General features: G+C 42.1%; 1 protein-coding gene across 4 annotated transcripts in view; it reads right to left on the bottom strand.

Annotated features, from left to right (window-relative positions):
* Positions 1–19,832, bottom strand: part of IMMT (inner membrane mitochondrial protein) — a 34,361-nt gene that overhangs the window by 13,064 nt on the left and 1,465 nt on the right. For 3 of the 4 annotated variants that reach the window (XM_059721457.1, XM_006271489.4, XM_006271491.4), the window contains exons 2-8: positions 16,245–16,318; positions 15,273–15,462; positions 12,037–12,160; positions 11,206–11,343; positions 9,599–9,706; positions 4,821–4,957; positions 1,789–1,892 (exon numbers count right to left, since the gene is read on the bottom strand). In XM_059721457.1, the coding sequence (XP_059577440.1) occupies positions 1,789–1,892; positions 4,821–4,957; positions 9,599–9,706; positions 11,206–11,343; positions 12,037–12,160; positions 15,273–15,462; positions 16,245–16,318 (875 nt within the window). The remainder of the gene's footprint in view (positions 1–1,788; positions 1,893–4,820; positions 4,958–9,598; positions 9,707–11,205; positions 11,344–12,036; positions 12,161–15,272; positions 15,463–16,244; positions 16,319–19,832) is intronic. The other variant, XM_006271490.4, reaches the window with a different exon arrangement.

Raw genomic sequence — 19,832 nt, 5'->3', positions numbered from 1 at the left:
TCACCTGAGTGAGCGCTGGGCAATTAGCAGAACACTGAACTGACTATGCCGCTAGCCCCTCACCAGGTCACTCACCCAGCTGCTCTAAATTAGGGGCTCCTGACTCGCCCCCCATTTCCCCATGGCACTTCCTCAGCTGCCCCTCACCCAGACGGCCTCTGGCCCACTTGTGGCCTCAGGCGCCTGACGGCTTACCTGGACCAAACCTGGCCCCCATGTTAGCAGGGCCTACCTTTGAACCCCCTTGCTTACCGGGGCCCACTTCATGCCCTTTCCTCACAGAGCCTCATAACTCGCCCCTCTCCTTGGGCTCTGAGCCCCCTCACTCTCACTGGGCTCCCTGCCCTATGCACATGCACAGTCGGGGCTCCTACCCTCTGGGCTCCTTGCCTCTCCACTAGGCTCCATGCCCTTGCTAGGCTCTCCAGGTCTCTCAGCTGTTACGCTGGTGCAGTTGTCAGGCGCCCCACTGCACCCCGCTTTACACCTCTGCCTCCACTGAGGCCCATACTCTGTCCCCCTTATGCTGGGGCCTAGGGTCAACACACACCCCACAGGCTCACGTGGCACTCACCAGTGCGCCTGGTCCACTACTCTCACTCTGCAGGGTCTTGCACCCCACGCAGGCTCAGGTGGCTGCAGCCGTGCCTGGCCCCAGAACTACCTCCGATATTAAATGACTCACCCGAAGGTGGGGGCTGGGGTTTAGGCGCCCCTACTTGCCTTTCACCGGGGTAGTAACTGACCTGGCATTTCGGGGGGGGGGGCTGTTCTGTCACCACAAACAGCCCCACCAGGCCACCCACCCCCAGCAGGGTGCAGTTTTAGGTCTTGCCCAGGACCAAGAGCCTCCTAACCTTCCCCATCAGCTCTTGCCTTTACTTCCTGGTGTTACCAAAGCAGCAGCTCCACCAGGAGATGTTGCTTCCTCGGTGCTCCACCAAAGCAGACTCCCCTCACAGCCCACAGGACTATCTAGGTCCTAATGCTGACAACCAACTAATCACCTGCACTGGGATGATGGGACATGCCACATACTCAATTTATGGAGTCATAAACCAGCCACAAAATGTTGCACATTTTTTGAGGAATATCTTTGTGGCTGGTATGCCATTTTATGGTGCCATAAATTTAATGAACATGTGACATGTTGCTATTTATGGCACAATGAACACATTTATTTCACCAAAAATGCAATGTGTGCCAGGGAATCTCAGTCTGCGAGTAAGTGATCCTAAAAGCAGCCTCTATAACTCTATAAAATGCCTATGTAATTAGCAAGCCCAGTTTTAGGTAACTGGGTTTGGCAGAACATACACCAAAAGGCTTTTATTACCCATTATAACCAGATCCTAATGGTATTACTGAACCTTGCACACATACAGAGGGCAGTTATGGAATTACCCGAGATTATCTAAACGAGTATGACAGAAAAAGTTATATAAAGGAGTCCAAAAATAGTTAAAGAGCCTGGACATGATTTGGTCCTGCCATGTTACCTTAGCACAAATGAGCTGATACATTTGTTGGTTTATCAGAATGAAAGAGGGAAATGTCATTACTTTAGGCATTAACATTGACCTACCACAAGACACAGCTGCAACACTTGAGAAGCACACACATGCTAATTATGTTACTAATTAATGAACATTAAAGATAAAGTATATCAGCTCAGACACTGGCATAATCCACTTAAAATGAAGCCAGTTTAATGTGCACACACAGACTCCTTTGTGTTGCTTCTTGCCATGAGACAAGCTAACTTATGAAATTGCAAGGACATTTTACTTGGCTTTCAGAAGAGCATTTGCAGCTTCATCTACAGCCTTCCTGCGATCTTTCAGCGCTTCTTCCAAAGTTCGCCACTGTGAGGATTTCTTCTCTGCTGGAACCTATATGAAGCACAAAAATTTTCAAACTTGACAAATTGTTGTACCTAACAATCATCAGCAAAAAGGAAAATCTGAGACAGCTACACACTTAAAAACTAAATTACTCAAATGTACGAAGGACATATGTCACATCAGGTCATTTGAAAGTAATTACCTTCATTTTAAATAAATGGGCTTTTTCAGGTTTTATACCGTTTACTTTCCTATTTGTTTCTGTCTAAACAGTGAAAATAATACGTGGCATTTTCATCTGGAACCTCAGACAACAGTAAAATTAGTTGGCGTTTACTTTCAAACGCTGTTTGTGTTTAATTTTAAAAATGCAGCAAACAAATGTTTTAAAAAGTGATTAATAAAAGCTACAACATCTACAGTTTGAATTTGTCCTATAGTCAGTGGGTCTGAATCACAGCAAAATTGATTTATGGCAAGATTCAGGTAAAAATTCCTAAATAAAACGGGGGGAAAAATAGTACAATGGAATGAGCTGCCTAGGGAAATATATGGAATCTCCCTGACTGGAGGTTTTCAGGCAGGGCAGGGTGGTACATTAGAGATTCACTGATTCAGAGAAGCATAATAAACTTTCATAAGTAACAGCAGGCTTTGTCAGATGCTCTGAATGGAGTGGCAAAAAGTTTTCAGGAAGCGGCTGAACAGACAGACTTCTGTCAGGTGGTTCAGGAACAGTAAATCCTGCATCCTGCTAGATGCTAGACTAAGTGAACCCCGAGGTCTATTCCAGTGCTATGATTCTAGAGTTCTTGGATGCTAGCAAATGCACTTCTGTAACCAGGGACGCATAAATCCACTGGGAATGCTTCAGTAGGAGTAAAAGCTTGTTATTAACAAGGTGTGGGTAGCCACAGCCATTAAAACAGTTCAGACACCCTTGAAACGCCCAGCCGTCCACAAGAACAAGCCCTTTGAAACGTTCTAAAAGTGGCTGTATCATTCCAAAACAGCACCTTGTGAAATGAGCTGTTATTTTAGGGCTTATTTTAGCTTTTTGTCACCTCTGCACTTAGACAGTGTCGTGCATGCAAGGGGAAAACAAGTGGGATATCCTGCCTGATGTCCAGGTGCCAGGTACCACTATGGGTCCTGGAGCACTGCTGGGTCTCCACTGGGAGCCCCACAGTTCTTGCTGGGACCCAAAGCTAGGACCCAATCAACGACCTGGCAGATGGGATGGAGTGCACCCTCAGCAAGTTCATGGATGACACCAACCTGGGGGTGTGTAGTGGGTACAACGGAGGGTAGGGCTAGGATTCAGAGTGACCTCGACAAATTGAAGGATTGGGCCAAACAAAATCCTATGAGGTTCAACAAGAACAAATGCAAAGTCCTGCACTTAGGACAGAAGAATCCCATGCACTGCTACAGCCTGGGGACTGACTGGCAGCTCTACATAAAGGTCCTGGGGGTTCGTGGACAATAAGCTAGATATGAGTCAGCAGCGTGCCCTTGTTGCTAAGAAGGTTAACAACATGCTGGGTTGCATTAATATGAGTGTTGCCAGCGGACTGAGGGAAGTAATTATTCTGCTGTATTCTGCACTGCTAAGGCCACATCTGGAGTACTATGTTCAGTTTTAAGCCCCCCACTACAGAAAGGATGAGGACAAGTTGGAGAAAGTCCAGCAGAGAGGAACGAAAGTGGTTTGGTGGCTGGGGCACATGACTTACAAGGAGAGGATGAGGGAACTGGGCTTATTTAGTATGCAGAAGAGAAGACTGAGGAGGGATTTGATAGCAGCCTTTAACTACCTGAAGAGGATGAAGCTGGACTGTTCTCAATGGTGACAGAACAAGGTGCAATGCTCTCAAGCTGCAGTAAGGGAGGTTTAGGTTGGATGTCAGGAAAAAACTCTCACTAGGAGGGTGGTGAAGCACTGGAACAAGTTACCTAGAAAGGTGGTGGACTCTCCATCCTCAGAGGTTTTGAAGGCCCAGCTCAATAATAGCCCTGGCTGGGATGACCTAGTTGGAGATGATCCTGCTTTGAGTAGGGAATTGGATTACATGACCCAAGGTCCTTTCCAACCCTGATTTTCTATGATTCTATACCTCTCCCCACCCCACAATCCCCTTGTCAGACCCCTGCTAGAGCTGGGCACTCTAGCCTCCTCTTTCTTTCTGCTCAGCTGAGAGGGGGAAGAGAACAAGTAGAGAGGATTGGAGATGGAGTATCAGAGGCCTGCTGGCACAGAGCCCCCACCACAAACTTTATGTCTCTGCTCAGCTCTTGTCTCTCCTCCCAACCCCCACCTCCACTGCCTGTGAAGGGAGGAAGAAGGAGAAGTGAAGAGCAGAGACATAGGTCACAGCAGTCTGCTCTAGTACCACCCCCCACCCCCTACAGTCTGGTGCTTGAGGTGGCTGCATTGTTTGAAACCTTTCAGCCAAGGAATACTACAGGTGTATGTACCCCCTGGATGAAATGTTACCTAGTGCATTTCACTTGGATATCTACAGTGGAGATATGCTGTTGCTGTGTGCACTATAATATTTTAGCATTATCCTTTTCAAAAATCTTTTTACATATATTAAATGTTAACTCTGAAGAACTTATAGGTAGGTAAATATAGTCTCTCTAGTTTACAGGCAGTGAAACTGAGAAGCAAAAGTAATACTGTGACTTCATTTTAAAAAAAAGTAATCAAATATTACACAAGCAGAAATCCTCAGTAACGAGATAAAATAAAGACCAGTAAAAATCTTCTGAGAGGTATTAGACAGCGATGATCCTGCCTCAAGCTGGGACACAGATTTGATCTGTTCTCGCCCTAATTTTCTATAGTTCTGCAATTACACACTAGCCCAAGGAAAATAAATTCTTATCCAATATGATCTTTAATAGTGGACTAGATAAAGATACTGGATTCTTAAATGAGACTGATGGCCTGTCAGCATTTGTGCATATTACCTCTGAATTATCCATGGCCTCTTTCAGGATCTGAGCATGAGCATTAACAGCCTGCACTGCAGCTTCCTGTGCTGTAATTGCCTGAAGGGTTATACGTGCAGTCCTGCTCAGCGCTCCTTCCAAAGTGGCTGCAAGAGCTAGAAAGATAAATTAAATGATATATTTTAGCCATTTCCACTAAGAGTAACAACAAAAAACATTTATACATATACAAGTATACATATACAAGTAATATTTAACACATTTCTTTTATTGCCCTTGCTGTTACTCTCCTACTATATCCTATTCTTGGAGGGGGATTTATTTGCTCTAATAGTCTCTTCTGTCTCTGGTTATTAAAATAGTCCTTAAAAAGCAAGAGAAAAATAAAAGTTCTTCCATCTAAAAGCACCTAGTGTGAGCTATTTTTCTTCTTTGAGAACAGGTGATGGGGCAGAAACTGCAGTCAATTATTTTTTTCAATGTAATGTCTCAACTTTTCTACTTCAGTCTTATACTTTTGATATCAGGAGAAGCAAAAAGTTATAAAAAAGATAATGAAGCAATTACCAGAGTTCTGTTACTTAAAGTTTGGCTATCAGCTTGACATACAGCTGATTACGATGAGTCCCCAAAACTGACAACTGAAGTGGTACTGTACACTGCTAAGAAGAATTGATTTATTTTCACATAGTAGCTAAGATAATTTTTCCTACAGCATGCCCCAAGGCATAAGCAGACGGAAAAATTTTACTGGGAGTCTCGGGACTTAACTTATTCCAAGTTTTTCTCTCTTCCTAGCAGGGAAGTCTATGAATCTACCATATCATTAGTCCTGCTTGCAGCTCCTTGGAGGCAGAACTGTCCATTAGGGCAGAATCCAACAACCACATCCTTGAAGGCCAATCAGGTCAAGATGCTTCCAAAGCTGCTTTATAGTGCTAATTCCTTTACACTCTTATTAATGAGGTATTAGACTAAACAAAAACTTCTTGCAAGCACTACACACTACAGAACTATTAAAACCCACTATCAGAAGGCATGTAATGTGCCTGCCAAGAAAGTGAAGATACAAGTCTCCCTCAGAACTATAATCTTCGTACTAGTGACTGCCATCTGTGGACTCTCACTAGAAGAAAGGACATTTTCAGACAAATGAAAATAAAAGTTTCCCTGTTCTTCATTATGAAATGTCTGCATATTCATTATAGGGATGGATAACAATAATGCAACAGGAAGAAAAATACATGTGAAGAGATAATATAGATTTAAGAAAAGATTTATCAGTTTTTGGAGAAGCACAGTGTATAGAACCATTGTTCCAATGGAAGTGACCACTGAGGCCTACACATTTAGCCTACAACACTAAATATGTGGAAATATGGCCAGGTGGCTACGCAGTATGATCCTTCAGGCCTTCCACAGCTCTGAATAAGAGCATCAATATTGGAAAGAACTATTAATAATCTTTAAAGGTTGCCTTCAGATTTCAGATACTCAGGGCACTTCTGACTAGGGACTAAAGTGATGATTAATCAGATCATTTAGTACAGAACTTTGGTCCAAGAAAGAATTCCCACTGGTGAAAAACTGTGGAGCAAGGCAGTTCTAGAAGTCACATCTGGATGGGAGAAAAATCCTACAGCAGCTTTGTCCCATGAGCTAGAAAATATTACCACTGAAATTTTAGTCTGAATTTTTTTATGCCCCATCAAGGTCCTTTTCCTAAAAGATAAAGGATCTGCTTTATTTGTTAAAATAGCTCCCCAGGTAAAAGATGTGTTATAAAAACTTATAGCTCTCATGCACATAGCTAGATTTAGCCTCTCTGGGTTTGGGTACAGAATTTGATCTTTCAAAGCAGACCCTGCTCCTAATGGAGGCATAACTAGGTTTCCAACTGCCACATGAACTGAATACAAGAATCAGGAGTCCCTTAGATGATATATAGCCACATGGCTCACCTCTGCTTCTCCCCTCACCCCTATGAACAGAAAGTTGCACCAAAACAACACCACTTATGCTTTTGGGCAAGTGGAAAGCATACATTAGCAGCCATGGTCTACTCCGTGTCTTCAGTACCTCTGCTGAATCCTGAATGCAAGAGACAGATGACTTCATATGGAGGTCCTCAGGAGGCAGGCTCCAGCCTCCCAGATCAACCCTGTACCTGTTTAAACTGCTCACTCTAAATGTTCATTTCTTCTCTAAGCGTACTGCACGAGTACACAGACAATTTATTTTTCTTCACTGCCTAGGAAGAAAGCAATGCTTGCAGCACTGAGAATCTGGTGCATCCTTCCTTCCTAATAAAAACACTGACTGGTACTTATTGGTCGATCATGGTTGGAATTATATCCCTATGGGCTGATGCAACTGCTCTTAACTTAAGCCAATTAACCCCATGCTACAGGTTCATTAACCTTTTAATTCAATTATTCCCAGATTGAGTTTCCTGCACTTGGAGGTGGGGGGAGGAAAGGGGGTTGCACTGTGCTAAGATAAAGCTCTGAGACAAAAAACTGAGCAGCAAACACGGTTGTGCCTTCTAACCACCAGCTTCTGAACTCTGTACTTGGATAGAAGTTAGTTTACATGAAGGTGAAGCTCTATGACAAGTCCCGGACATAAAAGGCCACGTGGTATCAGTCATTTCTCAGGGGGGCTGACAATCCACAAGACTCCATAAAATAATTTATTTGAGAGAAAACCGCTTTGAAAGTCCTTCCCATTTGCGGGGCTCCCCGTCACTAAGGTGTTTTATTACTGTACATGTAAACATGCACTTTTCCGCTAGTTAACTCCATTTTCTTCTGGCACTGTGAAATGCAGCTTTAGGGACAGGTAGGCAAAATTTTAGCAGCAAATTGCTAATACTAGCTGATCTCAAGAACATCTCCTGTAGATCTCTGCTTCGCATACCCCAGATAACAGGAAAAACGCTTCCATCTGGAAATTGCTAGAATGGCAAAATTCAGGGTCCTGTAGGATCCAAGGCTTTTAGAAAAACCTAATCTGGGAAGCTTCATCATATACCATTAGTGTAACAACAGGCTGACTTGAAGGGTAGAGAGGATTCTCCTGTGGTACCAATCAGCTGATTGGATTCATCTCCTTTAATTCTTAGCTGAATCAAAGAACGTCAGGACTTGTAGCAGGGTCTTTCCTTCTGAGGGACAAGAAAAGCAGGTGACCTAAAACTCATTTAAAGGTGGCTGCCATCGCAACTCTACTGCATCACTAAGAACCTACCCTGCAAAATATTTCGCAGTAAACTGCACCTGCTCTGCTTTCAGATTTAATTCCCAGGGCCTTACAGCCATGTTGTGATTTATCACTTGCTGCTCTAACTAAGAGTTTCAAGCTGCTTAGTGGTAGGGAGAGAAGGTAAGTAATACTTTATGAGCTATTGCTTAGACTTTCTCTCCATCTTCCAGTCAAGATAACCTGATTTTCAACAGCACCATATGGAATGGAGGCTGTGACTTGGCATGCATAACTGTAGCTCAAACATGCAGATGCACAGGTGGCTGCTAAAATAGCTTCTCTCTATTATTTCTTCAAATGCTTACTACTCCTTCAGTCACATGAAGCACAAAGCTGTCCTGATTTATATAAGTCCACCCACATTTCCTCTTTTCCTAACATCCTCCCAAGTTCCCCTTTTTACAAAGATTCATCTGCAGGAATACAGATCCCACATAACACTTTATAAACAGCTTCAAACATTATTGAAAATACTGATTTTGAAGTTGCTCTTTAAGTGGGATCTGGCTACTAGTCTGACACAGACAGCTTTACTTCAAGGAACATGAACAGGAGGAGTCACTGGACCCTTTTAGAGTCATTTTATTAGAAAAGTTTGTATTTGGCAAACCAGAAGAGGAAAAGCAAGATAACCCCTGAACCTCTTGTGCCAAAGTTTCTTTTGTGCCAGCAACTCCTATTGCCAAAATCTGCACTGTCCATCTCCGATGCCCTTCCTTCCTAATTTCTCATTCATGGTAGGATGGAACTGTATTTAACCTCTCACGATTCATTTAAAAAAAAAAAAAAAAAAGAGCAAGGTCTTCACCACCACTCTCTGAAAGGACAGATGGAGAATAGCCTCAATGGGTGCGACTCCACGAGTGGTAATGGCGTTTCCCTAGGGACAAACAGCAGCAGCACAAGGTATGCCGCTGCTACTTCTCATCAGGGAATGCCCATGTCACGCATGCTCTGCCACATGGCACATAGCCTCCCCTATCCCACCCAGGGCAAAGGCCAGTAACTGTGCTGGCCCCAGGCGTCAACCAATCTTGCTGTAATACACAAAATCAGGAGGTTGGCAATGTTACAATTCAAAAAGCTGAAATAAATCCTTTTTACTCTCCTTTATCCTTGCTGTTTTGAGCAGAAGCTCTGGTAAAACCCTCCTGCAGCTATGGGAACAGGCTGAACTGGCTGGGTCTTCAGTTGTAACCCACACATGACCTGCTTTTGATCAACAACCCTAACTACTTTCAAGGAGCTACAAGCAGGAGTAAGACCAGTTATAAAAGGGCATTCTGCAAATAAGTAAGTTTTCTAGCCCCAGATATGCTGGTCATTCCCAGTATCCTACCATGGTTCTCAAAGCTCACTGTGACTCAAGTTTATCCCAAACCACCATGAGTAGGATACTACCAATTCTACCAAAACAGACCACAAGCCAGAGCAGACAAATTAATCTTTGTGTTCATTTGCCTATAATGTATTTTATGGATGGGAACTGAGCTGTAGTATAAGACATTATATAACAAATGCTATCTACATACCTGAAATCTTCTCTTGTTCCACTTTATCTTGTTGTGCAAGCCGGGCTGCAACCTCCTCTGGTGGTCGTTCTTTTAGAGCATGGGAGTCTTCACATGCACACTCTTCACCTATCCAGAAGCAAGTAAAGGGAAAACAAAAAAGATTTAATGAAGAATCAGAATGGCTACTCCATGGTAAGTAATTTTGCTATTTCCTTTTGAGACTAACACTGGGAGCTGCACTTTACAAAAAACAACTCTGCAACCATCCAGCAAACTTGTATCCTTCACCCCTCCCCACAAGAGTTACTGTGGTTGACCCTAACTCTTCTTAAAGTCCTGGATAAATGTATAGACATCACACTACAACAGGAAAAAAACAAAACAAACTATAACATAGGAATGGTCCAATTACAGTGCTAAAACAAAGCAGGGCAGGGATGAGTGCTAAGAAACTCTTAGCAAACTAAATATGAACTCTGATATGATAGATAAGAACATTTTTGTGTGTGCTCTGTTAGCACAATGGAGAACTTCAGGCTGAGCACTTAGCCTGGCTGAGCACAGAGAGGAAGCTATAGTGAAACAAAGCAGTATTCTGCTTTCCCACTCTAAGGGCACTTCCAGATGAGTACAGACCATTTGTTTCCCCAGGGACAAGTAGCAGCAGTACACCTTGTGCCACTGCTACTTGCCCCCAGGGAATGGCCAGCACGCACTCCTCTGACACGAGGAAGCAACTGTGCTGGCCCCAGCAGCCTTACCTGGGGTCATGGGAGCCTCCTGAGGCTGCAGCCACAGCAGGAAACCTGAATGGCAGCCAGAGCATGGTTCCAGCTGGACAAGTTCTGGTTTTGGGCAGCATGTGCTGCTGCCACATGTACTACTCCACTTTTTTCCAGCGTGGGTTCTTTGACCCCAGGATCTCCCAGGGTCAAAATAAACCCCCACACTGCAAGGTAGCAGTGTAGCAGAATGCCTGCATGTGCAGTGTGTGGTGCTGCAGACAGGTCTGCGACATCACATACTGCATGTCTATGCTCGTCTGGATACAGCCTAAAAGGCTGCTTATCCCAACACAAACACATTCAAAGTGAACATTCAAATGTTATGACCTAAAGCAGTTTTCTGAAATCCTGAAGTCTACACAAGAGCTGAGAGGAGAGCCCAAATCTCTTGGCTCCCAGTCCTCCTCTGCCAAGCACAAGGCCAGGTTGTCTATTAATGCTCGCACTAACTCTGATAGTAGGTGGTACATATTCATTTACTCTGGGCATTATCTGTTGTTGTATAAAACTAATAAAATACTAAAAGTACTACCAATGTACAGGTGCTATTGTGCCTTTTATAATATCCTAAGTAATGCCTATTCACTGAGGCCTTGAACAGTCAGCCAAGCACAGTTCTGACTAGGAAGACACCGATCAGAGACTGAGCGGCCTGTGCACAGTTCAGATTTTGCCCAGAAATCTTTTATCAAAGGACTTGAGCTTACACATGTCACTGGACTCAATCTCGCAGTCCTTTAGCATGCAGAACACCCACTGAGGTTGGCGAGGTGCAGTATGAAGGAGGCAGATGGGATCAAGTCCCTAGATCTGAAAAACATATCTAAATCATTTAAGCACCTGGTGCAGCAGGTTTGTGTTTTCCTTCATGGTGTTCATGCACATGATCTTTTCCATGCTCTTCATCCTGCAAACCTGGCGCGGGGATTGACACAGCTTCACCTGCTGCAGAAATGATCTGAGCTACTTCTGAGCTTGCTGTATATACAAACAGAAATGGTTAAATACAAATAGTATCCTACATATCTGCATTTACATGCTTTTTATCATGTAGATAACTCCATGTACAGTACTACTTTTTATGCAGAGAGAACCTTCCATATCAGGCGTAAATAAGCCATGTCCTCCCACAAGGTGAGGATCGTAAATGGTAGAAGACAAACAGACCCTAATCCCACCCAATTTCAGTTAAGGGGAGGGACAGTAGAAAGAACATCTCTTAATAAACCAATTTTGCTTGACCCAACTTTAAAGGAACTTGGCAATTTGTCCACACTAAGCCCCTTGCACCTGCTAAACCCTAGAAGTAGTAAGAAACAAGAATCCAAAATCAAACTCCTTATTCAACCCTGGTACAAGCCACACAGTCCAGCCAAATGAAGTGCCTGGCTGTTCAATTCCTAGATTTACCTAGAATTTCTGGATTTGCATTAGCTTGTTAAAAAGTAATCGTATAAAGAGGACATAACAGCTATGGGCAAATTTCCCCAACACTAGAATAGTTAAATCTCTTATAGCAAATATAATCTAAACAATATACAAAACACCAGTCCAAACAGTTATGAACAGCTTCACCACCTAATAAGGCAGTGTGAAATATATATAAAAAAAATTATCTTGTTCTTCCCTTCAGATTGAAGGCCATCTTAATATACACTTATTCACAGTTACCTTCTTTTTGTTCGCCTGAAGTTGCAGCAGCTTCCGTTTTACTTTTCTGGGATTTGGTACTGGGCAGATTTGATTCTTTCATTACCTCTGTTACAGAGGAGATTTTTAGTGCACCAGGCTGTATCTCGAAAATGAACAAACAGATAGGATTTCTTCAAAAAAAGTAATTTAAATTATCGTAGACTCTGACAGTATATAAAGACTTATACTCTAAAACAGTGTTTCCCAAACTTTTGATACCTGGGGCACACTTTTTCTGGATTACAACTGGTGGCATACCTCACTCACTCGTATGCCCAAAAAGGGAGAGTGTACACATGCAAGTGTAGAAACTGGCAGGCCTTGGAAGTTTGGCAGGAGGGGAGTGGTGGCAGTGGCCACTCTTCAAGGCAATATTAAAAAAAGAAAAGAAAAAGCAATACTGTATAGGGGCAAGCGCATTGTTACTACTTGACTAAAGTTACACCAGAGAATGGCAGATCAGATTTCCTAAGTAATCCAAAAATGTTACTAGAATTAAGAACAGAATGTGTTTAAATTTTCTGGTTATAGCCTTGACTGTACAATGACCTCATTTTCCATGGTAAATCATTTTACATAGTAAATTTAGACAGAAGGGAGGTCAGGGCAGACCCTAATCTTCGAGGCCGATTCATTCAGAGAAGTATAGGCAACAGCCTACTTCAGCCGATTATATCAGTATGTAGAAATTTGAACAATCTGCCTCGCCAAACATTGGATGTACTCTAAGGAGCTTAGCGGAATGAAGAGAACTAATGTATATAATGGGGGTCAAAGATCCAGCCCATTGAGCCATTTCACAGGGCCTAGAACGCTCCTAAGGGTGGGGGGCAAGGCAAGCAGGGGCATATAGCATATCCTTGGTGTGGGAGAAGATGGAGCAGGGCGACAAGTCACCACTGTCTTAACCCCCGCTCACACATCCAGCCAGCAAGAAACCCTGAAGTCCAGATCCAACCCAGGTGAGTTTGACACCCCCGATGTAGACAGTTTGCAGACACTAAATACAGTAATAAAAGTCCAGTGGCTCTCACACAGCATTAGGTAATGTGGATTTCCACACAGAGTAATTCATAGTTTGCTAAACCTCCCCTAAGAACTTGAGACATTCAGCTTAACAAGATAAAACTGAAAAGAAAAGGTTAATTTTAACAGCACAGCCTCAAAAACAAAACAGTTCTTCTCCCTATTGCCACTTACAGTCTTTATGCACTTCTAGTCAATGTCCTCCCTTAGCAGTCACTCTGCCAAGCTACAGCTAGATTAAGTCTTTCTTCATGGTTAAGCCAGACAATTTCCACTCAGAAATAAAATCCTGTGTCCCCCCCGCACCCCGAGAGAAATCTTCAGTTTACTTCAATATTCTACTTCATGGCAAACTGCCTTGATGGGAGGACATCTATTTTGGCAGAGGAGTAGAAGACAACCAAGGGGCTCTGAGTTTAGGCCGCTGACACTCATTGATAGCCAAGAGAAGTTCTAAGGGATCTTCTGGTTACTACCTCCAAGTTAGAGTTCTGCCCATATCACAATCAGCACTAAAAAAACAGAGAAACCAAGCCTGTTCTGATGGAAAATGTTAAATCTTGCCCGTCAAAATACAGGGGTAACACTAGGTCCTTGCTCAAGAACTATCACTTGATATTAAGAATCTTGCTAATTATCCCTCAGAGCCTTTTTTTCTGAGTAGGCTATCAAGATCACGGGAATGAAGAAACATGAAAATCTCTAAGTTTCAGGAGAGGAATACAATCATTTTACAGGTAGATGACTTCATGATAACAGGTAATAGATCTAGAAGTCAGGTATCAATGGTTATTTCATCACTGACCACAGGCTATAACTGCTTTGGCTATGAGTTCTGACCTATAAACAGCTGCACTGATTTCTCTTTAAAAGGAGCTGGAAGTTAGAACTGAGCTCATCTGCTCTAAAGGCCAGGTGGCTACAAGGTTCCTCTACCCATTCCCCATTCAGGAATGAATAGGAGGAATTATCAGAGCCTTTATTAGGTAAGTCAGGGCAGTCATGCAGCAAGCAAGCGCAGAGCCTACACAACCTCTGTGCAGCAGGGGGGAGCATTGCAGGGGGCCTGATGCCCACAGCAATGTGGCCCCCTGCCAGGCATGAGACTCCAAGGCTGCCCAACTTCCTAGTGGCTGAAAGGTAAGTTAATGAGACTATTTAGCTTATAATGCGTAATTAGACAAGTGACAGACAGGTTTTTGTCACTTCTGTCAGTCTGACACTACAGTTAATAATATATTTCCCCAAAACCCAGATGACAGCCACAGTTGGAGCTGTGTCCCAGCAAGTGAATAGGACAGGGGAGCTCTGATTTTCCATGATAAAAAACAAAAATCAAATGCCAAAATATATAGGTATTTAGAATTAATTTTATTATAATGATTACGGTACTGGTAGGATTCCAAATTGCTTTAAAACTGTAAATATATTAATAAAATATTACATTCAACTGATACCTAAATATATAGCAGTGCTTCATTTTAATTGCAGAAAAACATGGATTTGGGGGTTTTATTAGAGAATTTTGGATTTTTTAACAGAGAAAACAAGGACCCCAGAATATGACACACAATTTGTTGTTCTCTCTCCCTCCTAAGTTTAATGATTTCTAAAATGTTCAGTTCTCCTCACACTAAGTCAGGCTGGTCTAGCATATTTCTCAACTATACTTCCAAGGTTAACTATATTACATGTTCAGGAATAGAAATGGAAATGTCATCAGTACGCCATCTTTTACCACCCCCTCTACCCCCTGTAGATCATTTACGATCAGACACAAAAATACAGCCACATGACATCTTACATGTCAAATAAAAACAGGCTTTTAGAACCCATATACCAAAATTCACTTGAGACTGTTGAATCAAGTTAACATCTAAGGAGTAGGGCAAAACTCTATGTAATTATAAGATAAGGAACAAACATTTTCCTATTTCATATTCTCTTCTAGTGACTTACCAATTACTTTGGTGCAGCTTTTATTATATACTTATTTAATTTCAGATCCATAAAGTACCTTCCTTTTTTCAAAGATAAACAGGAACATACAATGATTTTTTTCTAAAGTACTCTGCTTTCATAGGTCCAGGGTCTAACATATACTGAACTAAGTGTCATTTGGAGTCTGCAAAACACGGCAAATGGTTTTGTAAAAGCGTTCAGTAAAAAAGAAAACTCCTCAAACTTACCAGTTTCTTTGGCGTTGGTATACTATATGGGGCAGGACCAAGTGCCACCTCAAAGAGTTTATCAGAGTATGGAATGGTCTTCTCTACGTTCTCCCGGAAACGTGAATCATAATTAGCATACAGCACAGTACCACCAACTCCTCCACCCACAACCAAAACACTTGCCCCAATGATTTTGCCTGCAGAAACACTGGAGAAAAGAAATAAGATTGAGAGTTCTTTAGGTAAAAATCAAGCCAAGCATATGGCAAATCACTTCTGAGATTAAAACTGAATAGATTTTAAACGGTTAGTTTAGCTCTGAAAACTAGCTCTTTTGAAAAAAATAAGGCCTATAGGTATTCAATGTTCACAACAATTCTAGCCTCTCTAAGCAAATCTAAATCGACGTTGCTAAGTTGAAATTCAGTCAAACAGTCACAATATCGTTAATCTGAATTTCCTAAAATCTGCTTTAGAAAGAGGAGGCACAACAGAAGCAAGCGTTCTTAAGCAAATTGATGTCTGTAGTTTATAAAGAGCAATGCCATAAAGCTAAGAAAGATATCTGGGGCTGCAACTTTCCAGGCTATTTACAGCCACGAGCAGCCAGCTAACAGACTCTTAAGAGTCAACTTTTCAAGAGAGTTCTTCACCCAGAATTGGGATCAAGTTGCCAGAGAAGTTTAAGATCTGTTTTAAATCTCATCTGAATGATTGCTCCTCCAGGACCAGAGTCCATACTGGGGCACCAGTTCAGGAGTAGCCAAAACCAGAAAACTGCTGATTAACCACCTCACTCTTCTTGGTCAACTCCCATCCAGCCACTGACCACTGTGATGTGGCTTTGCCTGAAACCTGGTGGATCAAAGCATATGAACTTTTACTATTTCTAATTTTAATTCCCATGCTACGGGAAAATTGCAAACTAACTTACTCTTCCCGAATTAGACAAAACAGAAGTGTCAATACTGCCTATGAAACACTACATACCCCGATTCTCCTGATGTTGCATATCCACGGCACAGCTGTGATGGACGGAATGAAGATCTACCACATCGGCAATTCTAAAGAAAGGCGAGAATCAAATATTGCATGCAACTTTTTTTAAAGTCTTTAATGTTCTACTTTCAACCTAATTCAAATCTCATAAAAATATATGTTCTGGGGAACATATAAAATGCATCAGTAAGAGGTGTGGAAAAAAACAAGTAACATCAAAACAAGATTTAGTTTCCCCTAATAAAAAGAGTCTACTCTAATGACGTTACAATCACTTTCAAATTAACAACAAAAAAAACTACAATTAAAAACTTTGATTTATATTACCAATAGTATAAACTATTAAAAACCAAAATGATTTGGGGTGGGGCGGGGAAGAGAATCTCCTCCATTTTTGCTGCCTGATTATATTTTGCCCTTCACTTTGGATGGTACAACTAGACTAGCTTATTTCACTTCAGGATTCTGATGCATCAACATAACTCAGCAATAACTTAAGATGCAAACAGTGACAAGGAATGTCTAAATCTTGAAGTGATTTTCATTTGCTTTTAAAGACAAAAACATTTCTATAAATGTTCAGTAACACTCTAGATTGTGGACCAAAGCTACCATCTTCTTAGAAGAGCTATACTGAAAGTCAGTCCCTTTATGAACAATTAGAGTTTTAGATTCAAATTTTAATAAGCTAGGTAATAAAGCTTGCAATGGTATTATGTCAAGTCCTCATTCCCAATACATTTCATTTGAATACGAAAACGCTAACGGGAAAGATCAGTTAAACCAGCCCAACCAAGTCATCAGAAAAAAAAACCCTCTCCGTCTTAGCAGTTCTAACAAAAGACAAAGAAATTAATATCTAATGGAAAAGTATAGGACTTGTGTGAAGCATGCAGGTCAAAGGAAAACACTTTCTCTCCCCATTTAGTTTAGACATGAGGCAAGCTTTGCATCCTAAGAAATGTAACCAAGAAAAAGAATTTCTATTTTGATGATTTATACTTTGAAATAAATTCATGGTTTAAGATATCCTTACTCTATTATGATATTAGTCCCATAATTCTTCAGACAGGTTAGGACATGAATCAGGAACACAATGCACTGATTTCTTATTCTTTCCAAAACTGCATCCAACTCCTTTTAATTAGCAACAGAAATCTATGTGCCCAGTGACAGGAAGTGCAGTTGCTTACTTGGGCAAAGCTTCTTTATAAAGAATAACTTGGCTGCAGACATAAGTGAAGTTTATGGTGTATGATGAGGCAGTCAGGAAGCACGATTTATGATTAAAGTCATCAGAAAGTAAACCCATCAGGTGTTGATCCTTTGTAAACACAATACTTGTCATTATTTCTTTTAGCAGTTACTACTTCAAGAGGCTTTTCCATTTATCACTTTATACCGGGGCGGGCAATTATTTCAGGCAGAGGGCCACTTACTGAGTTTTGGCAAGCCATCGAGGGCCACATGACAGGTAGCCAGGGGCAAATAAATATTAATTTTCTAAATTTTTTAGGGGCCACACAAGCTGCATTTTGCCCACCCCTGCTTTTACAAAGATGCCACGTGATTCAGAAAACCCCAGTCCTTCGTGTTCACTCACTTTTTTTTGACAACAGAAATAAGAATAGAGCAATTCCTCAGGAAGACCACCAAAGGTCAGAAGGTTTTTAACACTATGGATTCCTATTTGAAAATCTGTGTTTATCTTGTGAACCACGTTTGCACATCTAACAGCGCTAACATTGTGTGACACCCTTGAAAGGATCTCAATGGACCCCAGGATGCTGCGACACCTTGGCTGAGAACTGTTGGTCTACACATAACATTCACAACTTTGGCCTGTAGCACGCAGCTGGAATTCAGACATACTCACCAGGTACAGATAACAATGTGCCTACATCAACCTCCCAGTGAGTCAGATCCAGATACAAAGGAGATATAGTAATGAAATACACCTGTTTGTACATTTTCATGATAAACAGTGTTCCAGAATCTTGCACACAGGCAGAAAAGCTAGTTTCTCTCTTTTTACACAGCTTTAGAACTGCTATTACCTTGAATTGGGTTCTTTCGGCAATTCTTCCAACACTGTATTAGCAGTAGTTACAGCTCAGAGCTGACCCAGACAACTGCAGGGTAGAAATTATTGCAACCAGCCACTATCAGTGCTCCCATTGGTCGCAGTACACTGGTGGGACAACTTGACATAGTCTTAACTTGGACAAGACTTTACTGACTGCCCTTAAAAGATGCAGCAGAGGTGAAGAAAAGGTGGAAGCCAGGCAAACCTTCCCTACTAAAACAATGCTGATGTGTTTTGGTAAGCAGAGACTGCTCCTCATCTCCTTTTGAACAAAACACCTTTGCTAGGACAGGTAACAGTGGCATTGTTTCACAAAATGCTTTGTGCTCTTTTGTCCAGTTGACCAACAGTTACTACATCGAGTCTAGATTAATAATTCATAAAGTCACTAGTTAATCTCGTGTCCCACTATTTCACTGCCGTAAAATGACAGGAAATCTAAATTGACACACGATGGTCTCTCCACAGACTTCAAAAAGCTTCTTCCTGATTGTTTGTTGTCATTTCGTGAGTCAAGAACAACAAATGTTTCATTTCTGCTTACAGGAGCCAAGATACCAAAAATGACTTTTGATACAGAATTGAACTGACAGCACAGCTCCATCAATCTGCATCATTCTCTGGGGCAGAGGTGACCAACCTGCGTACCATAAATGCCATGGGGAGCCTCTGTGTGTTGGCACACAGATCAGAGGTAGGAGCAGAGCAGCAAATCAGGGAGGAGGCGGAGACTAGTGTGGTTCTTGGGGAAAATACAGGGCTTAATTTGTGGCAAGCGTACCAAAAGCAAAAAACAAACAACCCCCCCACAAAAAGCTGTTTATTTCTCAGTTATCTCTGTGAGGCAGCAATTGTCTTTATTTGCACAGCACAATGTCTAGAGCCCAAAGCATCTCCAGACCTTATCTAATATTTATATTCCAGGAAGGAGAGTGACTCAGGAAACGCTCAGGGAAGTGCTACAAATATGTCATGCGCTTCTGGCATCTGCAGTAGCCCCCCTCTGAAGTCAAGGAGGTGGAGGCCATCTCCTTTCAAACTTCATCTCTAAGAGCTACTTATTTATAAAGTAACAAAATAAATGGGAAGGCCACATGCAACCCTGAGATGATTTACACACCCACATTCCAGAATACAGCCCCATTTTTGAGCTCTACAGTTCAACCCTGACTTTCCAAAGTTGGTAAAAATTCACTCAAAAACCTCAGGACCAGAAAGGAAGGGTGTGTGTGTTTAAGACTCCTGAAACACATCCAGCAGCCTCAGAGTCATTCTATATTCCCACCTCACAGCTCAAACTTTCCACAGCTTACAAGCCTGGCCCCTTAAAGGTTGTCAGATGACTTGGCATGGAGAACGCTGCAGCCTTATACAGCAACAAAGAGCTGCTGCAGTAAAACAGCTGGCCAGCTCCGAAGCGGTTCCACATGAACTATGAAGCCATCGTGCTTCGATAGTGGTTGTTTTGCTCGTTGCTGAGCTCTGCGGTTGGA

The sequence above is a fragment of the Alligator mississippiensis genome, chromosome 2 (assembly GCF_030867095.1).
Source record: "Alligator mississippiensis isolate rAllMis1 chromosome 2, rAllMis1, whole genome shotgun sequence".
Taxonomy (NCBI): domain Eukaryota; kingdom Metazoa; phylum Chordata; order Crocodylia; family Alligatoridae; genus Alligator; species Alligator mississippiensis.
Note: the sequence above shows the minus strand (reverse complement) of the source record. Positions and strands in the feature narration are given on the sequence as shown.